This window comes from Ascidia mentula, chromosome 6 (assembly GCF_947561715.1).
Source record: "Ascidia mentula chromosome 6, kaAscMent1.1, whole genome shotgun sequence".
NCBI classification, from domain to species: domain Eukaryota; kingdom Metazoa; phylum Chordata; class Ascidiacea; order Phlebobranchia; family Ascidiidae; genus Ascidia; species Ascidia mentula.
In genome coordinates, this window is record NC_138571.1 from 4823229 (window position 1) to 4834931 (window position 11703).

General features: G+C 37.1%; 1 protein-coding gene across 1 annotated transcript; it reads left to right on the forward strand.

The window, feature by feature from the left end:
• Positions 1-512: 512 nt before the first annotated feature.
• Positions 513-10381, forward strand: LOC145907495 (aconitate hydratase, mitochondrial-like). The gene is made up of 17 exons (XM_082994905.1): positions 513-691; positions 990-1123; positions 1408-1474; positions 1798-1908; positions 2464-2637; positions 3924-4134; positions 4541-4744; positions 4972-5063; positions 5282-5383; positions 5557-5654; positions 5955-6018; positions 6441-6626; positions 6887-7009; positions 7575-7730; positions 8537-8728; positions 9095-9349; positions 9934-10381. Exons 1-17 carry the CDS (start codon positions 659-661, stop codon positions 10063-10065), a joined length of 2334 nt encoding a protein of 777 aa, XP_082851031.1. The 5' UTR covers positions 513-658; the 3' UTR covers positions 10066-10381.
• The last annotated feature ends 1322 nt before the right edge of the window (positions 10382-11703 follow it).

An 11703-nucleotide genomic window follows, 5' to 3' on the forward strand; every position in this document is an offset into this window, starting at 1 on the left:
GTTCACACCTGACCGTTAATATTCACACATACTTCTGTGATACACAGATATATATGTAGATCATATTCCCACTTGGCTGTGTCCCGAAAATGTAAAAAAGTGTTTTAGTATTTTCCAACAACCCCTGGCCTCACCCACGTGTTCAGTTTCTGTTTTTTTTCTCAACGGGCTTTTATATGATTTATTCCCTACTAATTTAAAAGGCGTAATTAAAAAAAAATATTGTATAAACGTTTTCATTTGATTCCAACACATGACTTTTGAATGTACAAACTTATTCGATAACTGTTTTGTTCGTGCGTTTTTTTTGCCTTGAAGAGCGAATTGGCGTTATGTTTTGACACATTGCTGAACAGCACACAAGATTTTGAGGATTTTACATGATGGAGTCTGAAAAGAATAGTAGCAGCAGCAGATGTTAAAGTTTCCTCTGCACAAATTAAAAAGGCAGTAAATTTTTCCTAACCCAGTTGGTCCGGATATTGCGCAACGTTTGCTCACAGAGAAAAGTGTGCCCTTGGCGCCCGGCATAAAACTTTTGACCTTCGACCGACAAATCAGCGTTGCTGTGCAGGTTTCGACGTTTGTTGTGTTCCCTTGCGTTATTTCTAGTTAAGTTTTGTTCCTTCTGCGTTGCGTATCTTTGTCAGTGAACAAAATGGCAACGATCACACGACTTCTGCGCGTGCAGGTAAGCTAAAACATTTGTATTTGTTCAAAATAACTACCCGTATCCCGTATGAACAATGACCACAAGAACTGATATAAAGTGGCATGGACACGAATAAAACAATAAGGGTTATCGACTCAAACTGTTTTTCATGATTACCTTATCCGACAGTGTCTGTAGGCTGTATTCCTACTAATTCCTCTATATTTTCTGCACAGCTTAATTTACCGAGAGTAATGTATTTCACTGATTTCACTGACTGTTTTTGTTTCTTGCATATAAAATGATGCTTTTGTGCTATGTGTTTACTGTCTTTCAGCCACAATGCATGCGACTTTTTCATACAACAACCACTGTTCAAGCACGTGCTGCTGTAGCAATGAGCAGATTCGAACCCGACCAGAAAATCAAGTATGCAAAGATGGAGGAAAATATACATATTGTCAAAAAAAGGTGGGAAAGTACAATAAAATACATACAATGAAATGAAAGATAGCAAGTTAGATAGTTTTGATGAAAAGTATGAACAATGTTAATGGAGAAACTGATGATGCCGTTTTAGGCGAAATATATTTTTCTCTAAATAAATCGATCTGAGCTGTCTGAAGATCGCTGTGTTTGGATTTTAATACATTATTATTGATACGGTGTGCGATCGACAGCCTGCCAGGGGCCTTTGGTTTTTTTGATCCAGATTTGATTTACTAATCACAATGTTAATGTTGATTTTTGTGCAGACTTCAACGACCTTTGACGCTGAGTGAAAAAATTGTGTACGGACATTTGGATGATCCTAAAAATCAGGTAATTTTTTGTTGTACAATAAATACTTAGTGATGTTTTTTTTAAAGCTGTTGGTGTGGTATATGGTATTTGATTCACATGGAGCAGAGTATTTGTAGTGTATTCCACTGTAAATACAGTGTATATATATATTACTATTGACATAGTTCTGTTTTAACCATTTTACATCGCTAATTTTTTGTTTTAATGTTGATTTAAATTTATTAGTGGTTATGCATAAAATATGTGATATATATATATATATATAATGTTTTATTGTGTTGATAATTGCTTCAGCTACGTGAACCCTTAAAATCCTCCTTTTAATATTTTTGATGTGCTAGGATATTGTCCGTGGGGAAAGCTACCTACGTTTGCGACCGGACAGGGTTGCCATGCAAGATGCAACAGCACAGATGGCCATGTTGCAGTTCATCAGCAGTGGACTACCAACGGTTGGAAATTTCTCATAGGCTAGAAAACATGGTCACATGGCATTGGTGTCAGACATTACACAACAAAAAAGCAATTTTGGTGATAATTATGGGCCTGTTTAGCAACTTAAACCTTATAGGTCACCTTTGACTTATCATTTTAGCCGGTATGTTTGTTCAGTCCTGTAACAATATTTGTTCTGTGACAAAGCAACTCTTGCTAAAGCGTTTGTGTCACATGGAAATTTCTCAGTTTTTTTTGCTATAGTTTCCCTTGAAATTTTTTTTTTCACTGCGCTGTTTTAATTTTTTGTTGTTATCTTGTACCAACTGTGGTCTTACAGAACTCCTGTCTTACAAACTATGTTTCAGTTTAAATCAATCATATAATGTCACTTAAAAATGTCCACTTTACAGAGTTAATTGTAAATCATACAAAGTTATGAATTAAGAAATTGTTCGGTATTCATGACAATTTATTTTATCGCATCATGATGTGGTGTAACTTGCTCCAGTTTGTCTTGTGTTTTGCAGAGGTATCAGAATGTTGTTTCATAAATGAATCATCCATTCCAGGTAGCAGTGCCTTCAACAATCCACTGTGATCATCTGATTCAAGCACAAATTGGTGGGGACGCAGATTTGGCTCGAGCAAAAGACATCAATGCTGAAGTTTACAATTTCTTACAAACTGCTGGAGCAAAATATGGAGTTGGATTCTGGAAACCAGGTTCTGGGATTATCCATCAGGTGTGTAAGATATTCTATGTGGACTTTTTTACAGTGATATGATGCATACCGTATTTACTCGATTGTACGCCGCGGCTTATAAAGTTTTTTAACCTACCGTTTGTGCGGCTTACAATCGAGGGCGACTTATATTCGAGGGCGGCTTACATTATTTAATGTCACGCCAATATTTTGTCTGCACTCTGTTTTTTAAAGAAATTTACCTTCAACTCGCTCTATCGTACCAATACGTTTTATCGCCCAAGGTTGTCAGCGTATCTGACTATTTTAAACGACAGATTTGTTGACAATTATTGTTGTAGGTCACCTAACTTTGTCTTTAACATTACCGTGCGGCTTACATTCGAGGGCGGCTTATATTAATTTTTGAACACCGTCGCATGCGGCTTACAATCAAGGGCGGCTTACAATCGAGTAAATACGGTATATATATTGTGGAATCTACTTGGCTACCACCTTGACATAATACAAACTACAATAGGTTATAAAAGTAGTTTCTGGTTGCTCCATTTTGCTGCATTCCCTGTTTCTGTTGAACTGTGTGTGTTCTTCTTGATAATAATGCAGCACAAATTATGAAGTATTTATGAACTGCTCAGGTGTGGATATTCCTAAAGGAATGGAGAATCCATGTATTGCACTTCACACAATCATGTTTCATAGATCAGTTATGAATAATTTGTTGTCGTATGCCAAGCTACATACTTTGTGCTGGTTATTCTTAGTAAAATTAGCATTTAACAGGTAATGAAGTTAGTAAAAGTGTTAATGCACAGTTGGAGTAAAGCTACTCCTTATCATACAGGGCTTGGTAATAACACCCAGCTGTACTGAAATATATAAATTTTTAACTTCCTTCCTGGTGTTGTGTTTTCGGGTGGTCTTTGTTATACACCACATGGCTTTTTGGGAGCAATTTGCCAAATTGAATTTTAAGTGACAAAATTAAACATCAATGAAATATTACTTAATATCTCAGTCACAATTTTTCAGTAAATTGACTAAACTAAAAAACACAGGTGTTTAATTCTCGCATAACTTTTCTCTGTCAGTTATGAAACACATTTTCAAAGGTATACCGTGACAAGATATGTTAAAGTTGTAATATTCAATGGTGACAAGTTTAAACTTTCCTTGGCCCTTTTTACTGTAATTACAACATGACTGGTTTGGAGCATTTATTGTACATCTGGATTGCATGTAACACACATGCAAGATTTTATCACAAATTTTAAAGATTTTGTTAAAAACTCTAACTTGTAACTTGTAATTTCTTTCGTTGTCAGATAATTCTTGAAAACTATGCATACCCTGGTGTGTTGTTGATCGGCACAGACAGCCACACACCAAATGGTGGTGGTTTAGGTGGTGTATGTGTTGGTGTGGGTGGTGCAGATGCTGTCGATGTTATGGCTGGAATTCCCTGGGAGTTGAAGTGCCCCAAGGTCATTGGGGTCAAACTCACTGGAAAATTGTCTGGATGGACTTCTCCAAAAGGTTGCTATTAGCTTTTTTTTGTGATACAAAATAAATATATATATATAAGTTTTTTTTACTATTCCCGAAGTTAAGTAAATGCACCCAATAAAATGTATTGCTATTATTAATTATTGTTTTGAGTATTTAAAAAAATTCTATGCTACATTATGTTGGTGGTCACATGAGTGACAATATGTATGGTTTCCTAGAGTTGCCTGTGTAGTTCTGAACTGTGGGGTGTAGCTCAGCAGGAGGCCAACATTACATTTTTAATCAACCACCAAGCTATTGGAGTTGAAATATTTCAAAATTGCTCTTGAACCTGTTCTTGGCACATTTAACCAATTTTTCTGGCATGGAAAAATACCACATGATAATGTTGCTCATCGAAAGTTTTAATTAAACTTAACTATTTGTTTGTTAGATGTGATCTTGAAGGTGGCAGATATCCTGACAGTAAAAGGTGGCACTGGTGCAATTATTGAGTATCACGGACCAGGAGTTGATTCAATTTCTTGTACGGGGATGGGAACTATATGTAATATGGGTGCTGAGATTGGAGCCACAACTTCTCTATTCCCATACAACAGTAGAATGAAGGATTATCTGGTTGCCACCAACAGACAAGGTTTGAACATGACATGTTGGTGTTTGGATATTTATCTTGTATATTTAGTAATTTTTGTTGACTCTGCAGAGTATATTATATCATATTATAATTTAACAATGTTTTTCTGGTAAAAAAACACAATAGCATGGTTGCTTTAGTTTTGAAAATAATTTTTATGCAAATAGCTGTGGTTTAGTGATTTAAATTTTGTTGGGTTAAAAATGAGTTTGTATTGTGTTGTGTAGAAATTGCCAATGCAGCGAGTGATATGCAAGAACACCTAATTCCAGATGAAGGAGCTGAATATGATGAATTGATTACTATTGACCTTGACCAGGTATCCTGAAAAAATTTTTTTCATCAGATTGTTTGGAAATTGAAACAGTGGAGAAGTATTCTCTCTGTTTGACTTTTGTACAGTCAAGAGATATGGTTTAGGTAGGTGAAGTATTTGGTAAACATAAAGTCAGTTATATACATAAATTAATAAAACCCCTAAACTGCTTTCTGTCTCCTGTAATCATTTTGAAATAATTGTGTTTTTTGTTGATTTAGTTGAAGCCAGCGTTAAACGGACCCTTCACTCCAGACTTGTACAATCTGTGCTCTGACATCGAAGAAAATGCTAAAAAGAATGGATGGCCAATGGAAGTTAAGGTATTTGTGGGAATACAAAAAGTTTTGTTTTAAAATGTTAAATTTTCTGTGGACTTCAAATCAAGCTACAAGTTGTCATTTATTTAATGATTGCTTGGATAGAATGCATATAAATATAAAACTAATAGGCCTTAATATCTTTATAAATTTGTTCATGTTTTCTGTATTGTCAGGTTGGTCTTATTGGAAGTTGTACAAACAGCAGTTATGAGGACATGGGTCGAGCAGCACATATTTGCAAACAAGCAAAGGACAAAGGATTGAAGGCAAAGTAAGCTGAAATCTAAAGATTTCATTTTTTATGCTATTTGTGTTATTTTGTTGAAACTTTTCCTGGAAAAGAAAGTTTTCGAAAAACTCTTTTGAGTAAGTATCGAAATTGCACAACAGTTATGGGCAACAAGATATTGGTATCTGATTTTTCCGTCAAGTTATCGGAGCAAAAACCCAAAATGTACATTTGAAGTGTGCAAATAAATATGTATGTCAGAAACAAAACTATTATAATGACAACTGACTTAGGTTATTTTCTTATAACTTTACTGAATGAAGGTTCGTGATAATTTTACAGATCAGCGTTCACCATTACTCCAGGATCTGAACAAGTCCGTGCAACAATTGAAAGGGACGGATACGTAAGTACCTTGTTCACCTTCATGTTTTTGTGCTACGATGTGACTGAGGATTTTTAATCAAGCTTAGGTCATGACATTTTTGTTGTATAATGGAACTTGGTCATAATAAAGCTATCTTACCCTCGTCATTGGAACTAACCCTATGTTCTTACTGACAGAAAAAGTAGCTGAAATTAAATTGTGTGGATGTGTTTTGTGTTCTGTTGTTGACAAGTGAACAGATCGCCGCCACATCTATTTAAACATTTTTTATATTGTAATTGTAAATACAAGTGAAAAACACCTGACTTAGCAGTTGAAGCAAATTTTATGCAGTCTTCTCTGTTCAAGTTGGTCATTTGCGAATTGGATTTGCCCAAATTTTAGTATAAGCTAAGTATTCCCACAATTTATTTTTAAGAAACACTGACATTATTTTCCAGGCCCAGACATTCCGTGACGTAGGTGGTGTGGTTCTGGCCAACGCGTGTGGTCCCTGCATCGGTCAATGGGACAGAAAAGATGTCGCGAAAGGAGAGAAGAACACCATTGTTACGTCATACAACCGAAACTTCACCGGTCGCAATGACGCAAACCCAGCGACACACGCGTTTGTGACGTCACCCGATGTAAGTCGACATGACGTAACGTAAGATGACGCAATAGTGGTGCAGTGGTGTTGTTTTTGATCGATTTGACCTATGTACTTATGGGTTGAAGATGGCTACAGATATTTATAACTGACTGCCTTTCAAAAGGAAGATTATTTGTATGATTTTACTTTGGTTGTTTAAATCACTCTGCTCATTATATTGAAAAAATATTCCATCCATCATCACACGCCAACTGATTTTAATGACGTTTAACGGTTGATGAAATTCATGTTTAGGTTGTAACAGCCATGGTGTTTGCCGGTCAACTTGGGTTTAACCCGGAGGTTGATTATCTTGAAGCAGCTGACGGGTCAAAGTTCAAGTTTGAAGCGCCCACTGGCGACGAACTTCCATCCAAGGTTAGTTGAAAGTTTTGATTTGTTATTTTTTGGGTTTTATTCCCTAAGTTCACATTTGTTAGATAAATTACTACATTATTTTGATGTCTTATTTTTTCGCATTTCATTACTTGGCTTTAATTTTTTAGGGGACTGATCAATGACCAAATAAGTTTTTTCTGTACGGCAAAAACTTTTGTAGTTGCGTTGTTATATGTCAAAGTGATTCATGCCATCTGGTCGCCTGCCTTATCTAAATGTTCAACAAATAAGATTTGAAGCTATTATGAGGCATACCAGAATACACGCTGGGCATAGAGTCGGTCGTGGCACGTACGACCTGTGTGGTCCACACGCACACCTACCCCAAATGTTTGCATAATAGCGGACTAAAGAAATGTGCCGAACCAATCTGCTTTTTATTTGTCCGAAATCAAACCTTGCCAGGCCCATGTTATTGGGCCTACTTTATTCAATATATTAATGTCGTACGGAACAACAACCTGTGTGTCGTGGGTAGTGTTTGTATGAAACCCATACCGCATCCAAAAGCTTGCTTTCCTGTACAACCTTCAACTTATGTCAGGGTTTCGATCCTGGTGAGGATACTTACAAACACCCGCCACAAGATGGCAGCAATGTGCGGGTTGACGTCGACCCAAAATCCGACCGACTCCAACTTCTCGAACCATTTGATACCTGGAACGGAAAAGACCTGGAAGATATGGCCGTCCTTATCAAGGTATGTTCCCATGTGTTGGTTTGGCGCCGTTATGCTTCCCAAACTTGTTTCCGACACTTCCTGTATTTTAAAAGCAGTAAATGCCCGGTGTTTAAAGTCCAAGGAAAGTTTTTGGTGAAATTTTTAACTGTACATATGAAGTTGTCGGTAATTTATTGCAGCTTGTGGCGTCAAACGTGTCATATTCGTCAAAATATGCAAAATACTCGTGCCGTCTCTGTATGGCATCAACAAACATATATAATTTATACTTACTGCAAAGCAATTTATTCATAATCAAAACTAAAATAAGTTTGAACTGTCATCGCGGTCGTGGAACCACTTCTACCCAACAATACGAAAATCACGCCCTGGGTCAGATTTGAACCCGCGACCCTAAGTATTCTGGAATAGCGCTGTACCATCTGAACTGTAGTCTCGTTCGAGGCGCCTTCACAGATCGACTATTAACCATATGTTGGTTGCTATCATAGATTCAAAAAGGGATTTTAAAATAAAAGCGCTTATGTGATCTACAGACAGTGCCACTGTTTCGACGATTGGTTTCTAAGCAGTTGCTTGGTAACAGTGTTTCCACCCTGGTTGTCCATGGTGGTTGTACCTAGTTTGGTGCCCAACGGTTGACGGCAACTGTAACGTCCTTTTAAAGTGAAATTCTCGCTTGGTAATTCAGCTTGAAATATCACCACCAGCAACCAAACTACACTCATGAAGCTTAGTAGGTCGAAACAGTGGCCCTTTGTCTGCAGCTAACTGATTAAAACTCACTAAATTTATTTGAAACCGAGCAAATTTTTTCATTTCAGGTGAAAGGTAAATGTACGACCGACCATATCAGCATGGCTGGACCTTGGTTGAAATATCGCGGCCACCTCGATAATATTTCAAACAACATGTTGATTGGAGCGATTAATATCGAGAACGATAAAGCGAACGAAATAAAAAACTCCCTGAACAACAAGTACGGTGCAGTCCCGGATGTTGCGAGGAATTACAAGGTCAGTGTTTGTTTTCAAATTTTAATGAGGTAGCGATACGCATCGGTTTGAGAAAGATTATTTTATTTTCAACATATAAGAAGTTATTACGATCATTTGTTTTATTTTGTTGGATTTCATTCGTCCATTTAGAACAAAAAAGCTGCTGCCGCCATAGATCCCAATTTCTTGTTGCGAAAAGGGTTTGTTTCCTTTGTTCTTGAATGTCACCAAAAAAATATATTGGTTTTCGCAATGCATTGACGGATAGTTTTAACTCGACCACATTCATAATATTCCCATAACTACACAAAGTATTACGTCATCACACTATTGACGTAAGAGTTTATTCTAAATATCTAATATTGACTCTGTCCAAACTCGCAGGCAAACAAGTTAAACTGGGTGGTGGTTGGCGATGAAAATTACGGTGAAGGAAGCAGTAGAGAACACGCGGCATTGGAACCACGTCATTTGGGAGGGCGGGCGATTATCGTCAAGAGTTTTGCCCGCATTCACGAAACCAACCTCAAGAAACAAGGAGTTCTCCCGCTCACATTTAATGATCCGAGCGATTATGATAAAATCCAGCCAGACGATAAGATCTCTATTGTTGGTTTGAACGAGTTTGCCCCTGGCAAGGTTGGTTTATGTAAGGTGATTGTCGTAGTTATAGGTTAAGTCTTTCCACACGTTTAAGACTTTCAGATTTGCGGATTACTTAGTTGTTCGTTGTGAAACCTTAAGGTTGTCGAAAACCTAAAAATAGGTTTGACAGCACTTAGGTGCGTAGTACAAGTTGTAATTGCCAGGTGCAATATATTGTTTATTAAGTAACTGGGTTTGTGTCTGTGTTCCAACTGCCTTCCCCCAGTTTCGTTGCTGGTAAACTTATACCAAGTAATCTCCACTCTTATTAATTGTTAGCCCTGGGAAATCTCTGTAGATTATTTGCTGAGTCACTGTAGTGTAGACTCTGTCTGGGCAGTTAAAAAAAACAGGCTTTGGACAATAACCATGTGAGAGTTAGTAAAAAAACTATATACCTACTATCAGTTAAGATGTGAACAACTACAAAGTTATCACAATGTGCAGAGGGTTGGGAGTCATAAATTATATAAAAAACACTTCCTGTTACATTCTTGCCGCCAAACTGGTATCTGTCCATTAATTCAGTAAAGATAGAAATATATTTATTTTTGTCATTATTACATCTTGTATTTCAGCCGCTCACATGCGTGGTTAAACATTCAAACGGATCCAGCGAAAACATCCAACTAAACCACACTTTCAACCAAGGACAAATCGAATGGTTTCAAGCCGGCAGCGCCCTCAACCGGATGAAACAACTACAGTAGGTCAAGTTCCTCCCCCACTTTATGCGTTCTCCACTTTACCGTCAAGGCTGTGTCATTTTCAAAGTTCTTTTGCGTTGTTGTTTAAAACATATCTCTATACAAAGCGTTGTTACGTATGCTTGTGCTCTGAATTTGCCGTTTTTTAAACTTCATCCCGTTGTTCAAAAAGGATGCGTTTTTTTGGTTGAATAAATTACAAAACGCTGCTGACTAACAATTGAGGCGTGGAAAATGTTAATTTCGTCATATATTGCTCGTTTGTGGTTAATTTTGCGAACACCATGCTATAAAATTCTTGTGCGTTGGAATAAATGTAAAATGGTGACAAAGCCTGAAACTTTTTAGCAAGTTGGGAGATTTTTTGCGACAATTTCGAAAGTTTAACACAACAGGAGTAACTTTGATCTCAACAATATTGTTAGCAAGTTTTATGGTTGTATCCAATCCGTGTTTAGGCAGGTGTCGTTGTTGCCATGGTAAAATAGTGAAAACGATTTTAATCGTCCTATGCTACGCACCTTTTTTACCGACGTCCTGTGATGAAATTGTCAGCAACGCCGTTCGGGTAAGAATTTAGCGACTATGTCATAAATAGTTGAGAAACTGAATGTATTTTTTTCACCTAATTATAAATTATCGCATGATATGCGTAATTACAACGGTTTTTTCATGTATGTTCAGTCCTGGTAAGACTTTTTTAACTCGGCTAACGTCACAAAACTTTTTAAACCCAACCAATATGCAAGGATCATGACGTCATTGGTAGAAGATGTCATACAAATGCAGTCCAACCGTATATAAGAACCTGGGTTGTCGAATTGTCAAAAGGTTTTTTTAAACAAATTTCTCTATTCAGCAAAAATAGAAAAAAAATCGATGCTTCACGTTTGTCAAACATAGCTTTTTAATAACCGATTCGGTATTGGCGCGGTCACGTTCGCAAGGAATTTTTTAACTGTCGCTTTTTTGTCACTACCCGGACGACATGACAAGGGTATTTTCATCACGAATTGCAGACAGAGATAACATATGGAAACAGGGAGTGCCGGCCAAACGTAAGACCGATCAGAAAGAGATTTTTTAATATGTTATTATCTACATGTATGGTTACAACATTACCCAAGGGCTTTACATAACACAAGAATCGTGAACCACCCACACGATAAACAACTGAACCATGAAGCATTCATTCACACCCCAAAAGACAAAAATACATCATGGAGTGTGTGATTGTTGCGTTTAAAGCGGTGTTTCCCAACCTTTTGTTCCTTTCATTTATTTTTGACCATACCGGGGTTTGAACCTTGGATATCCTGGCCACGAATCTCCATCAGGTTTTTTTCTTGATATATGAATCGGGCGCTTAACCATCTCACGGAACCCCCGAGCAATTTTTAAGGATTTTGTGGCACCTAATGGTTGCAAATCGATAAGCGAACGAAAGGAATGTTGTATGATTGTTAAAGTATCAAGTGAGCTAACTATTGTTGACAATTCCACAATACATAAAGCAAATGTCCGATAAGATCGAACAAATGTTTACAAATCAAGAGCAATCGCACATCTGCAATTTGCAGCACGAGGACAAAATATTTTTTAATCTATACCATAGTTACAAAAAAAAAGTATGGAGCAACG

Bases quoted from the DNA above. Each gene is read 5' to 3' on its own strand.
- LOC145907495 (XM_082994905.1), top strand. From the start codon at position 659: ATGGCAACGATCACACGACTTCTGCGCGTGCAG. The intron at 5,384-5,556 runs GTATTTGTGGGA...CTGTATTGTCAG, and splicing joins GATGGCCAATGGAAGTTAAG to GTTGGTCTTATTGGAAGTTG. The intron at 6,019-6,440 runs GTAAGTACCTTG...ATTATTTTCCAG, and splicing joins CAATTGAAAGGGACGGATAC to GCCCAGACATTCCGTGACGT.